This window comes from Rhinatrema bivittatum, chromosome 5 (genome assembly GCF_901001135.1).
Source record: "Rhinatrema bivittatum chromosome 5, aRhiBiv1.1, whole genome shotgun sequence".
NCBI classification, from domain to species: domain Eukaryota; kingdom Metazoa; phylum Chordata; class Amphibia; order Gymnophiona; family Rhinatrematidae; genus Rhinatrema; species Rhinatrema bivittatum.
The window spans coordinates 170,256,682-170,271,206 of record NC_042619.1 but is presented as its reverse complement, the minus strand read 5'-3'; the positions used below and the strand labels follow the sequence as shown (position 1 = coordinate 170,271,206).

Genomic DNA, 14,525 nt, shown 5'->3' with positions numbered 1-14,525 from the left:
TAATGGTAGAACATCCCATCACCCCTACCTTTTATACCCTACCTAAAATTCATAAATCTCTTGAAAACCCCCTGGGATGCCCCATAGTTTCTGGAATTGGTTCCTTACTTGAACCTTTATCCAAGTTTATTGATCATTTTCTCCAGCCCTTTGTATCAAAATGCCGTTCATATATAAGAGACACCTCTCATCGCATTACAATTTTGCAAGATTTTCCCATTCCTTCTGAACCATTCTTTTTTGTTACTTTAGACATTATCTCACTCTACTCTAATATACCACAAGAAGAGGCTCCTCTTCTTATTGAAGAGATTCTAAATTCCCATCCGGCTCTGAACCGTATTCCCACTGATTTTTTGATCACCATTACAAGGTTAGCTCTAACAAAAAATTAATTTTGTATTTGACTCTGTACATTACCAGCAAGTAAAGGGTACTGCTATGGGTGCCAACATGGCCCCTAGCTTATGTAGAGAACTGTCTGTAGCACTTCCGGCCCCGATAGGTGTAGTGGAGAGTGAAACGAGGTGCACAGTAGCAGACAAGTTCCAAAAACCCTAGTACTGTTTACAGGGCCCTCTGGTGTTCCCTCAGACAGAGGACTGTTGATCCAGGGCTCAGAACTTCTCAAATTTCCAAATCAGTTCTATCTTGTGAATTGGTCCTTGAAAGTATTTGTTTAGGAAAGAGATTATTCCCAAGGGGTAGTGCAAGAAAGACTTCAACTTCTTTGGCCATATGTAAGAATTTGGAGAGTCTGTGAAGTATCAGTCTAATAAGGTCTTCCTTCCTTCTATTTTGGAATTCCTTCAAGAAGGTGTAAATAAGACGTTGGCCCTGAACTCTCTGAAGGTACAGATCGCTGCAATTGCTTGCTGTAGAGATTGCCTGGGGGCAGATCCTTATGTTATCCAAATATGTCCCATTTCCTTAAGGGGTGAAGCATCTGTGGCTTCCCGTTAGTGTTGTGATCCCTGCCTGGGACTTGAAGATGGCAAACTTTGATCAAGTTGATTAACCTTAAGACTGTGTGTTTGGTGGCAATCTGTTCAGCTAGGTATGTATCCAAGCTGCAGGAGCTTTCATGTAGAGAACCATTTCTACAATTTACAGAAGAGGCCATGCTTATTCACACAGTACCTTTCCTTCTACCCATCTTAATCAGTATAGAGTTGTGTGGAGGAGACTATATACCGACATTCGATCTGGGATGTCACATCTGTTTGCATTCAGGTACTGTAGGTATTTCCCTATCCCCAGAGGATTTACAATCATGCAGGCCGATACAGTAAGGGCGTGTAAGAAAAAGTGCGGCAGTGCCGGGCGCCTGCTCGTTTGCTGCGCGCACAGTCCGGATCACATACCACTCGATACAGTATTTAAATGGCATGCAAATGCAAGCCGTGTCCAAGAAGCGTCCATGAAGCACAATCCGTTTTACTGTATAGGCACTTTACAGCGCCTATACAGTATCCTGGGTGCACTGGAACCTGTCATTTCAAATGACATTTGAAATGACAGGTACCAGGAAGTGGATGGTTCTCCTACAGACCCCGCTGCCTTGAGCGCCCGGTGCCAGCAAGCCCCAGCAGCCGGCAATCGGAGGCAGGGAGCGCAACAAAGCACCCTCCTTCAGACGGGCAAGAGAGACGAAATTTCACAGTCCCAAACCAAACCAACCCAATCCAAGCCCCAGCAGAGAGAGAGGAAATTTCACAGTCCCAAACCAAACCAACCCAACCCAATCCAAGCCCCAGTAGAGAGATGAAATTTCATAGTCCCGAACAAACTTTCCCCCAGCCTTCGCTCACCTGCCCTGCGGAAGCCCCCAGCAGCAGCAGTAGAAGGGCGTCGAGAGACAGCGGCTTCAGCAGCCCGGGGCAGATCGGGCGCTCCCCATGCGAGGCGGCTTCCAGCAGCCCCGCCGGCAAAGGTGAATACGTGCACGCCTGTACGTCCAATATGGGCGCTCAAGGCAGCAGGCGCATGAACGCACGCCGTGACCTGAGCGCCCGGCTGGACGTCGGAGGTCACGGCGTGCGCGTATTCTCCTTCGCCGGCGGGGGTGCTGGAAGCCGCCTCGCATGGGGGAGTGCCTGATCCGCTGAAGCCGCTCTCTCTCGCCGCCCTTATACTGCTGCTGCTGGGGGCTTGCTTGGCTGTGGCAAGGGCAGGTGAGCGGGGGCTGGGGGAAAGTTTGCCCGGGACTCTGAAATTTCGTCTCTCTCTGCTGGGGCTTGGATTGGGTTGGTTGGTCTGGGACTGTGACATTTCGTCTCTCTCTGATGGGGCTTGCCTGACGCTTGGATTGGTTTGGTTTGGGACTGTGAAATTTCGTGTGAAGTTTTATAATTACCGCCTACCCTGACCCTGGCGTTACTGTGAAACCACACTAACGCCAGGGTCAGGGTAGGCGGTAAATTAACAGGTAAAAGACGCGGCAAGATAGCAGGTTAAAAAGGAGATAGTCGGGGCGCACGTTACTATATGGGAGGGAATAGCTAATCTGATCATTTACATACATATACATGCCGCGGGCGGAAAGGGATACGCGTCGAGTAAAAGAAGCGGTAAGGATCGGTAAAAACAGATAGTGAATCGTGGGTTAGACTTACGCGGCCAAATTGTGAGTACACAGCGGGTTAGAAACGGGGTAACTGCGGCCGCGCTTTACTGTATCGGCCTGATAGTTTTGTACCTGAGGCAATGGAGGGTAAAGTGACTTGCCCAAGGTCACAAGGAGCAACAGCAGGACTCAAACACTGGTCTCCTAGTTCATAGTCCACTGCTCTAACCACTAGGCTAATCAGATCGAATGTCGGTATACAAAAAATAAATAAATAAATACATTCAGCTACATCGGTTGGATGTGAGAAGGATTTTGAGGTACTTAAAGGATACCAATAATTTCAGGAAATCTGTCTTTTTGTCCTTTTCAGCAGTTCAAGAAGAGGTGAAACAACATCAAAAGTGTTGATAGCTTGATGAATTAAACAGGTTTGTGTTGACAGCTCATTCTACCAAGGCGCAAGCTGCGTCTTGGTCGGAAATTCATTTGGCGTCTCCTCTGGATATATGCAAGGCGGTGATGTGATCTTAGTGTTTCGCGAAGGAATTCAACCTCAGGCTGGATGTCTGAGCCAGGAAGGATTCCGCATTTGGTTCTGGAGTTTTGAGTGTTGGTAGAATCCCACCCAGATAAGCTTGGGTACTTCCCATACATACGGAATGGTATGGCTGGATGAAGAGAGAGGTGAAGTTAATTCTTGCGTGTTAATTTCCTTTCCTTGAATACAGCTAGACCAGTCCAGGAGCACCCCTCCGCCTCCACATGCACACACACATACACGTACTCTTTTTTTTTTTTTTTTTTTTGGGGGGGTGGGGGGGTTCTTGCCAAGAGAATTTACACTCTTTTTATTTAAAAAGTTGGGACCTTACTGGTATTCGTAAGAATGGATGGATATACTTGGTTAGGTTTCTTTGGAAGCCCTTACAGGTAAGGTTCGTACATGGTTTCCTTGTTTGTGTTATTTCTGTATGTACTTGTTAATGTCTTCTCGTTTTTCCCTGGAAGCCCTCTGGTTGTAGGCTAAGGGGATTGGTTTTTCAAAGTTTTATTTTAGCTTGTTACATAGAATACTGACAAGCTGGGTGCAGCATGAGACCCTAGGGAGTGATGTCAGCAATCAAATTGTTCTCTATCTACTCTCTCATCCTGTAAACCCCTTGTTCTTTGTAACTTTATTTTATTTTCATAGTTAATTGGTTACCCCTTGTTTCAATGTAAACCGGTACGATAAGACACCAGTCTTGAGTATCGGTATATCAAAAGTATTTAAATAAATAAATAAATCTGCTGGCTGGGGAGCATATCTGGACTGGTCTGGCTATATTCAAGGAAAGGAAATTATCAGGTAAGAATTTCAACTTTTATAGATTTACAATCTATTTTATTTGAATCTTTCTAGGCCTTTACATTCATCAGTGACTTTTATATATTTGTTTTTGTATTACAAATAAAACTGAGCCCATAAATTAGTTATTTGGTTGTTTTTTCTTTGTATACAACAACAGATAATCATACAGGGGCTTAAGAACTTGAACAGAGCAGTCCATGAAGACATTGTAGCAGTGGAAATGTTGAAAAAAGATCAGTGGATGGCCCCTTCTGCCATTATCTTGCAGGATGAAGGCCAAGAAGAAGATGATGTGGAAAATGAAGAAGAGAAAGAAAAGTTGGTAAAGAATTAAGCAGATTTGTGTTTTACCAGGCTAGTCTAGAAGGGCAACTCAGTTGAAACCTAATTCAGCCATGTGCATTCACTTATAAGGGTAGTCTTCTGTTTAGTATCCTCACCTCCTTGACCCACTACCTCCTGAGGTCTAAAATCACCATTTCCATAGCCATCACAGTCCTTGGTATGTTTTGTAAAATGAGTTATTCAACTTTTTTCAGCCTTTCTTTGTAGGAAGGTATAAGGAAGTTCTGTCTATTTAAATCTGATTATTTCTGCCCCATGTCATTGCTCTGTAGCCCACAAATGGAAGAAATCCTTGATTTTAGAAAGAACATAGAACCTGAGAACCCAGCAGTATACACTGTTGCCAGTACCGTGTAAATCACCTGAGCAGGGTGAAGAGGGAGTGCAGGGGTCAGAAACAAAGACAGAAAAGAAGAAAACAGCTTATTTTATTTGCACCTACAATCTGGTAACAGAATCAAGAATTAAAGTTAATGCAGCTAGTTTTTAGAGGCTTACTGTAAGTAATGTTGCTATGCAATAATGTCACAATAAGGAGATAATTACATGATGTCATTTCAGTTCATGTGCCTTAAATGTTTTTTTTATTTTTCTTAATAGCTATAAGGATTAAATTTATGAGCTCAAACACAGAAATTTTTATCCTTTTGCCCTAGCTGAAGAGTGCTGTGAGCAAGAGTATGCTGCGCCCTTCAGGAAGAGTGGTGGGCATTATAAAAAGAAATTGGAGGCCTTTTTGTGGAATGTTGTCCAAGTCACAAATCAAGGAGGTAAGCAACAACACCCCCTAGTGGCATTGTCAAACTAAGATGTAATATTCAAAACCATTTTGAGGGTAACTCACAAGTTTATCTATCTAAATGGCTAGTTTTGATATTTCCCTTTCTTATCTGACTCCAGCTGAGATTTAGCTGAGTAAGCAAATGGTGTTCCCTGTACGTACCCAGATCAGTCCAGACTCCTTGGGTTTTGCCTCCCTTCCAGCAGATGGAGACAGAAATTTTCACAGGCACCACCTTATAACCCAGTGTGCCACCTGCCACTCTTCAGTATTTCTCTGTCTACAGCAGATGGAGGTGGTGCAAAACCTGCAGTTCTCGCTCTCTCTCTCTCTCGATCTAGATTTAGATAGATCTATATATATAATAATTTCTTCAGATGTCTAACCTCCCAGGGGGTTGTTAGTTCCTGGTGAGACCATCCCCCCCCTGGTAGCAGGGGTTAGGAACCCCAAAGGTTGCACTCCTGGGCGCCGGGGGTGATAGCTGGGGGACCAGTTCCTTTCCCTTCAGTCTGCAGCTGAAGTATCCCTTCTCTCCCTTTTTACTTTCTTTAAGTTTGAAGTAAAAGAAATTAAAAGTTTCGTGTTGCAGCTGGCCTTTGTGCTCTCACTCAGGCCGATACAGTAAAAGTCGCAGGAGAGCGGGCGAGCGCACAGGCTATTCTCCTGTGCACGCGATTTAGTATTGGCCCGCATGCAAATGAGGGCCCGCGGTAAAAAGAGGCTTTAGGGACACTAGCGCATCCCTAGCGCCTCTTTTTTTTTGACAGGAGCGGCGGCTGTCAGCGAGTTTGACAGCAGACGCTCAATTTTGCCGGCGTCTGTTCTCAAACCTGCTGACAGCCACAGGTTCGGAAACCGGACGCCGGTAAAATTGAGCGTCCGGTTTTCAAGCCGCGGGCCGATTTTTTTTTTTTTTTTTTTTTTTTTTAATTATTTTTAACTTTTGGGACTTCCGACTTAATATCGCCATGATAAAGCAGTTTTTACTGCTTTTCTGTGCATTTTCCCGATGCCGGCAGAAATTAACGCCTACCTTTGGGTAGGCGCTAATTTCTGAAAGTAAAATGTGCGGCTTAGCTGCACATTTTACTTACTGAATCACGCGGGAATAACTAATAGGGCCATCAACATGCATTTGCATGTTACGGGCACTATTAGTTTCGGGGAGGTTGGACGCGCATTTTTGACGCGCTATTACCCCTTACTGAATAAAGGGTCGTGCGTCGAAAACGTGTGTCTAAATGCGGGTTAACAGTGCGCTCCGGTGGCGCGCACTGTACTGTATTGGCCTGACTACAGGGAGCAGTGTAGGAGGTGTTGACCAGGAGAGGGTATCCTGCCTGCGCGAGGGATCATGCATTGGGCGGGGAGCTGTTTCAGTTTTGATCGGGCTTTTTTTTTTTTTCCTCCCTCCTTCATCTATTTCGGTGCCTTTGGGGTTGGCTCTGGGGCGGTCATGCCACGTGTGGGCTGCTGTTCACTTTGTGGAGCGCAGCTTCCGAGTCGAGCATAGTCCAGTCCATGCTCTTTGCTGCCTCCCCGGAGGGGAGAGTCCCTCCAATGGTGCAGCAACAGTCAGCGAACAGCCGCGCAGGCACAGATCACACAAGATCCTCGGACCACCCCGTTTCCCCTCAGCGTGGGAACAGTGGCCTTTTTGGGTGCCTTCTGCATGACTACAGGAGAGAGCGGCGGGGGGAGGGGATCTCCCTCCGGAGTTATTTCCCGCTGATCTGAGCTGCAGTGAGGCCTGGGGGGCCTCGGGGAAACTGGCTGAGGAGGATCCAGAGTGGTTGGAAGGGGAAGGAGATGATCTCTCCGGGTTTTCCCCAGAGTTTGTCCTTCTAATACACCAGGCTTTTTTAGCCATCAGTGTTTGCAAGAGGGGGACTCCCAGGAGCAGGTGGGTGCCATGGGCCACCCCAGAAAGTGCCCAGGCTGGGGGACACGCTGGTTGCTCTCGGAATCTGTACAGTCCAGGCCCCCATGGCACGGGGCAGCGGGAGCTCAGGAGGTCTCTTCGGTGGGCTCGGACCCGGAAGAGGGCCTGGTTGAGGCTCCTCCTCCCCCGGTGGATCCAGATGCAGGAGATGACCGTGTGCAGTCCCCTTCTGTCGAAGGGGATGATCCTAAGGTGGTTTGCTTATTCCAGCGAGATGAGTTGGCTCCTCTTAACCCGCGTGTCCTGATGGAGTTGGGCATTACGTCCCCACTAGCGGAGCTGAGCTCGGACATAGTGGACCCAGGCTTGCTGGGCCCCATGAGAACCTTCCCTTTTCATGAGATGATGAAGCAGTTGATAGTGCGGGAATGGGATACTCCTGACACGGGCTTCAAAGTCAACAGACCTTGGATAAAACTGTATCCGTTGCCGGAAGACACTCTGGAATTGTTGAAGGTTCCTAAGGTGGACATGTCAGTTTCAGCGGTCACAAAGAGGCCTATTCCAGTCACTGGAGCAGTGGCTTTGAAGGATCGCAGACTGGAGGTCCAGCTCAAAAACATATTTGAAGTCTCCACGCTCGGTATCAGAGCGGCAGTCTGTAGCAGTTATATGCTGAGGGCCACTTTGCGATGGGTCTAACAGTTGCAGAGCACTAGGGATCATGCCGCCTCAGGAAGCAAAGCAGGCAGAGCGGTTGGAGGCTGCAGTAGCTTATGGCGTGGATGCCTTGTATGACCTTCTGCGTACTTCGTCCAGAACCATGGTGTCGGCTGTCTCGGCCAGGAGACTTTTGTGGCTATGTAATTGGGCGGCGGACATTTCCTCCGAGGCGCAGCTCGGGGTGTTTTCCTTCAAGGAAAAGTTCCTTTTTGGTGAGGACCTTGAGCAGCTGATAAAGCAACTGGGAGAGAATATGGTACACATGCTCCGAGAGGACAAGCCGAAAGGTTCAAAGGGTTTCCCGGCTCACTCCCGTTTTAGGGCCCAGTGGCATTTCTGTCAGAGCAGAGCTCTGGCAACAGGCCAGAAGCAGATCTTGGGAAGATCTCAGGCTTGGTCCCAATCCTTTCATGACTGCAGAACCAACTGAGACGTGCCTTCCTCTAGGGCGAGCGGTGCCAAGTCCTCACAATAAGACGCAGCCGGCCCACTCCTCTGTTCCGCTCTTCGGGGATCGGCTGATTCTCACTTACCAGGAGTGGGCCAAGATCATGTCGGTCCAGTGGGTTCTAAGCATGATAGAACATCATTATGCATTAGTTTTCTCACCCGCTCCGCAGCCTGTTCCTCGTGTTTCCCTGCAGCCCCCTCCCGACAAAGAAATAGGCCATCCCCTGTCTCCGAGTGCTAGGGGCGATTGTTCCCGTTCCCTGTGAAGAACAAGGCCAGTGGCGATATTGGTTCTACTTCGTGGTTCCAAAGAAGGAGGGAACCTTCCGTCTAATCTTGGACTTGAAGAAAGTCAACATGGCCCTCAAAGTGCCCCATTTTTGGATGGAGACTTTTAGGGCCATTATTGCTTGGTGATTGAAGGAGGCTATCAGTTCTGCCTACATTACTAGTGGTCAGTCCTATCTTTCTTACAGTCCTATCTTTCTTACAGAATGGTCTTACAAAGGGCTTATCTTTCAACTCTCTGAGGGTTCAGGTTGCAGTCCTAGGATGCCTCAGGGGTAAGGTGCATGGTTCTCTCCTTGCGGCTCATCCGGATGTGATACATTTCCTTAGAGGGAAGAAACATTTGTGTCGTCCTGTCTGTAGGCTGTGTCCTCAAGGAGCTTGAATCTGGTCCTGAAGGGCTTGTGTGAGGCACCCTTCGAGCTGCTTAAGAAAGCCATGTTAAAAGATCTGACTTTAAACATGGTATTCGTGGTAGCAATTTGTTCCACCAGACGAGTCTTTGAGCTTCAGGCATTGTCCTGTAGGGAATCGTTTTGGAGAATCTCGAACTCAGGCGTCTCTTTGCAAACGGTCCCGTCCTTTCTACCAAAAGTAGTAGTATCCTTTCATCTCAGTCAATCTGTGGAGCTTCTGGCCTTTTCAGATCTGGAGATCAGTTCTCCTCATGCCAGGGATTTGAGATGCAGAAGAGCTGTATTACGCTGTTTGGAGGTTACGAACAGTTTCTGATTGTCAGATCATCTTTGTATTGTGGCATGGTGTTAAGAAAGGACAGAAGGCTTCAAAAGCTACGATAGCGCGTTGGTTGAAGGAGGCTGTTGGTTCTACCTCTATCTGTCGAGGTCGCCCCGTCCCAGAGGGATTAAGGGCTCATGCTACACGTTCACAGGCGACTTCATGGACGTAATGTCAATTGGTTTCCCCTCAGGAGATTTGCAGGGCAGCTACTTGGAAATCTTTACACACATTTGCAAGACACTACCGCCTCTATGTTCAAGCCACAGATGTTTGCAATTTCGGCGAACGTGTCCTTCGAGCAGGACTCTCGCAGCCCCACCCCGTCTAGGGAAGCTTTGGTACATTCTAGGAGTCTGGACTGATCTGAGTACGTACAGGGAAAGGAAAATTGGTTCTTACTTGCTAATTTTCATTCCTGTAGTACCACAGATCAGTCCAGAAGCCCGCCCACTGCAGAGGTTCAGCCTTTTTGGGTGAGGGTGTAGCTAAAGAGATCCCGCTCGACTAGTATTTTTTCTTACTTGCCTGATCTGTGGGATGCAGTTCTGCAGTCTTCTACTGCAAAATCAATTGTTTGTTTTATTCCTCATCCTCTGCTCGTTGTGGGGTTTGGGGATAAAGTTCACATGTTCAAGATTGTTTGGTTATTAAGTTGTTTCTCAGCTTGGGTACTGAGTGGCAGGAGGCTAACCGGGTTATAAGTCAGTGCCTGGGAAAGTTTCTCTGTCTGCATCTGCTGGAAGGGAGGCAATACCCCAGGAGTCTGGACTGATCTGTGGTACTTTACAGGAACGAAAATCAGCAGGTAAGAATCAGTTTTCCTTTGGGGGCATCACTGGGAATAGTTGAGTTATCTGAATAACTTATCAAGCTAACTCTGATATTTGGATTTATCCAAATAAATTATTAGGCTAACTCTAGATGTGCCTGAGAACAGGTCCAAAGTTATCCAAGAACCTGTTAAAAGATAGTTTTATAGACTTAACCGGCTGAATTCAAAAGAAAATAGTCTATTAATTGGCGAAATGCTAGATATTAAAGAAATAAATTGTGGGCCTACTTGCCTGAACACATCCCCCCTCCTCCCTCCCACCCTGTCATGGGTGAGCCCTGCAAACTCCTCCCTAAAACCCTTCTATCTGTTTTGTGTTTTTTTTTTGTTTTGTTTTTTTTAAATATGTGGTTCAGGACCAGTGCTAGTCTTGGTTACACCTTCCCCCCCCCCAGTCCATATATATATATGGTTTTTTAATTTAATTTTCCAGGGCCCCCCCTCCTCACCCCACCCCAACCCCCTTACCCTCTCAGTGCCTTTAATTTAGCTTAATCTTCAGCCCAGATTGCAGTAGCAGCCTACTTCGATCTGCCTACTAGGCAGCTCCATTGAAAGTACAGGCTTTCAATGTAGCACTTCTAGGAACTATGCTGGAAGCATATGCTTCCAATGTAACTGCCTAGGAACTACAGAAGCTCTAGGCCCAAATCACAGTAGGCTGCTTCTATGACCCAGGCTGAAGATTAAGCTAAAATTAGGGCACTGAGCCGGGTGGGTAGGTAAGGGTTGGGGTGGGAGAGAGGGAGGAAAGAGGGCTATCCTAGAGATGTAAAATTTTATAAACTTATATCTTACGAGTGAATGGGGTGGCTGGGAGGAGAGGTCAAGACCAGCATCAGTCCCAACCGGTATATTTTTTAAAAAATAGAAGGTGTTTTTAAAGAGAAGATTATAGGCTCGGCCCTGCTAGAGTGGGAGAGAGGAGGTGTGCTGTGTTTGAGCCAGTAGGCCTGCAATTTATTTTTCTTTAATACCTAGTTCTTTGCCATTTAACTGGCTAAATTCTTTTGAATACAGCCGGTTAAATCTAAAGTTATCCAGCTTATCATAGCAGGATAATTTTATATCTAACCATCAGTATTCAAAAGAATATCCAATTCCTGTTCTGTTCGTACCCGGATCGGTCCAGATGAGTGAGTTTTTGCCTCCATCTACTGGTAGGGATGCAGAGAACAAAACTTCCAGACACTGCTACATAAGCAAGAGTGCCACCTGCAGTTCCTCAGTATTTCTCTGTCTCCAGCAGATGGTAGAGGTGCATACCTGCAGTCTAGAGGTGTTTAAAAAAAAAAAAAAAAAAAAGAAGACTATTCAGCTCCCTGAGGTGTTAGGTTCCTTCATGGGCCATCCCTCATGTAGAGCAGGGCAAGCGGGGGGTTGACAATCACTGTCCGGGCTCTGCCCTTTTTTTGCAGGAGGGTAGATAGCCAGGGGTCTTGGTTTCCACTCCCCCTCTGGCCCCTTCACTCCTTCGGTGTGCCTGGTTCCCCAGTTAGGTAGCCTCCAAAAGCAAGGGAGTATTTCTTTACCCTTTTCTTTTTGGCCCTGCCTCTTTAAAAATAAATAAATAAATAAGAGAGGGAAGAGCAGTGAAGCCGGGAAAGAGGCTGCAACAGTATTTGTGTACAGGGCTAAGGAGCGGGTAAGTTTTGTTTTTTCTGCCTTAATCACAGGCTAGTGCTAAATTTAAACACCGGGACAGCTGCGATTGCGCGGCTATGTTTATTTTTAGGCCCAACCGCCCCAACATGCCGGCTCCTGTGCAGCGTGGCAGATTTTACCACTGCTGCTGTCTGAGGCAAACTCGCCTCGATGTGGCCTCGTTTCATCGCAAATGTGCTTCGTGGGAGGCCGGGTCCCCCCGGGAGTAGCGAGAGAGTGCAGGCGGCTGGGTCGGCTCCGGGAGGGGTCAGAGGAGCTGGTGGCCATTTTGGCAGCACATGCAGAAGGTGCAGGCTGCCATTTCTGAGCCCCAGGATTCCTCTCCCATGCTTTTTCCTGTGGAAAAGACCCTGCTGGTGGCAGGGGACGGGGTGGGGCTCGTGAGGGAGTCTATCAGGACTCTTCCTTCTCAGACCCGGATGCCCTTTTCACGGGTTTTGTGCTTCTCCTTCATAAAGCTTATTTAGCCAGGAAGAAGTTAAGGAACAAAAAGATCCTTATCTAGGATGTCCCGGACCGCCAAGAGGGCTAGAGGGCCTGTGGAGTCAGGAGGGATCCTGCGGATGCTAGGACTCAAATGAACCCTGGAGGAGAGAAATTTGTCAGCCTGGATGATCCTGAGCAGCTTCAAGGGGGTCCGGTGGTACCAGACAAGGAACCTGTTAGTGCCCTTGGAAATCCGAGGCAGAACCTGGATCAGGAACCATTGGAGGTCTTGGGGGATCCCATGCAGGACCCGGAGGCGGTTCTGGTTGCAGAAGGAGATGTTCTGGAGAGAGGAACTGGGTCCATTGATTCCCCAGGTTCTGGAGGAGCTCAGCATTAAAGATGTCCAGGAAGACTCTGACAAGGAAGGTGTGAATCTGCCCTTGAGGGTCTACAGGGACCCCCTACCACTCTTCCGTTACTGAAGCAGGTGAAGAAGTTGGTAGATCAGAAATGGGAATCTCCCGAGGGGGGGGCCTGAAGGTCGCAAGAGCTATGGGGAAATTATATCCCTTGCCGGAACAGACCTTGGCATTATGGAGAATTTCCAAGGTGGATGCAGCCGTTTCAGTGGTTACTAAGAAGACTACCATATCTGTGATGGGGGAGGTGGCTCTCTAGGTTCTCTAGGATAGGAAGCTGGAGATTCTGCTCAAGCAGCTTTTTGAAGTCTCAGCTTTGATTCTTGAGGCAGTGGCGTGCGGAAGTCAGATGCAGAGAAGCCTGTTTGTCCTGGGTGCAGAAGGCGCATGACAAACATTCAGGAATGGCATCTTAAGCAGCACAGGTGGTCCATTTAGAGGCAGGAGTGGCCTATGTGGCAGATGTTCTGTACGACATAGTCCGGATTTCTGCCAAGAGTATGGTCTCGACCGTGGTGGCGCAAAGGCTCTTGTGGCTGTGAAATTGGTTGGCGGATGTGTGTTCTGAAGCCCAGCTGTTAAACCTCCCTTTCCGGGGGAAGCTCCTCTTTGGGGAGGATTTGGAGAAGCTCTTGAAGCAGTTGGGAGAGTCTAAAGGCAATAAGTTGCCTGAAGACAGGAAGATCCTAGGAAGTCCTTTCCGCCTAAAGAGGGCTAGAGGGCCTGTGGAGTCAGGAGGGATCCTGCGCCCATTTTCGAGAGGCTAGGAGATTTCGATCAGGCAGAATCCCTGCGCAGCATCACAGAAACACAGTTTGGGCAGACAGCAGCCCTTTCGGAATCAGCAAAGGTCCCCAAGGGGTGGTGGATTCCGAGGGGGAGCAGAAGTAAGGTCGGATAATAAAGGTGTGAGGGTCCTCTCCTCTCAAGAAGCTATTGGAGGGAGGCTCTCTTTTTTGCGAGGAGTAGACCAGAATAACATAAGATCGGTGGGTCCTAGAGGTGGTGGTAAGTGATTATGCCTTAAAATTTTCTCAGCCTCCCATGGACGCCTTTGTAGTTTCCTGCTGCTTCTCCCGGAGCAAGCAGGAGGCGCAGTGCAGGACACGCTCCAGCGCTTGCAACTTCTATGCGCCATTGTTGCGGAGCCCCCTCAGGAGAGGGGACAGGGCAGGTATTCAGTGTACTTTGTGGTCCCAAAGAAAGAAAGAGAACCTTTCGGCCCATTCTCGATCTGCAGAAGGTAAATGCTGCCCTCCGGGTGCCGCGTACAGTGATAGCGGCGGTGCGCAAAGGGAGTTTCTAGCATCCTTGGATCTGTCAGGCCTACCATCATATCCCTATTCGACCCGAACATCAACTGTTTCTGACATTCATGGTTCTGGGAGAGCATTATTATTGAGGTGGAGACGTATTTAAATTAAATTAAAACTGTTTTAATTTAAATACGTCTCCACCTCAATAAAGAATTGAAAAAGACCTCGGCATCTATTCCTTTTGTTTTCCTTCACTGAATAGAGTGCAGCCCTTACAGGTGGACAACCTGCAGATATTGGACTTTCTGCAGTGTGGGTTATCTAAGGGGTTAGCGTATAATTCTCTTCGGGTCCAGGTAGCAGCTTTGGGTTCCCTGCATGGCAAGATTCAGGGAAGATTGCTGGCATCTCATCCTGATGTGGCTCGTTTCCTGAGAGGGGTGAAGCATCTGTGTCTTCCGGTGAGGAAGATCTGTCCGGCATGAAATTTGAATTTGGTTCTTCAGGTGCTGTGTGGGTCCCCTTTTGAGTCAATGCGGAGGACATCATTGAAGGATTTAACCCTGAAAACTTGTTTTCCTGGTGGCCATCTGTTCAGCTAGGCGAATTTCTGAGCTGCAGGTGTTGTCATGTGGGGACCCTTTGCTCTATTTTTCGGATGATGGGGTCTCGTTATGCACGGTTCCTTCCTTTATGCCGAAGGTAGTATCCTCTTTTCACCTTAAATCAGGTGGTTGAGCTTCCGGCTTTTCAAACTTGGCAGTCGATTCTTCGATGGCTAAAGAATTTCA

At 47.8% G+C, this 14,525-nt stretch overlaps 1 protein-coding gene across 1 annotated transcript in view; it reads left to right on the top strand.

Moving 5' to 3' along the window:
- DIS3 (DIS3 homolog, exosome endoribonuclease and 3'-5' exoribonuclease) overlaps positions 1 to 14,525 on the top strand; it is a 165,079-nt gene that overhangs the window by 55,978 nt on the left and 94,576 nt on the right. Inside the window, exons 6-7 of the mRNA XM_029603017.1 lie at positions 4,078 to 4,242; positions 4,922 to 5,035. Coding sequence (XP_029458877.1) covers positions 4,078 to 4,242; positions 4,922 to 5,035 — 279 coding nt within the window. The remainder of the gene's footprint in view (positions 1 to 4,077; positions 4,243 to 4,921; positions 5,036 to 14,525) is intronic.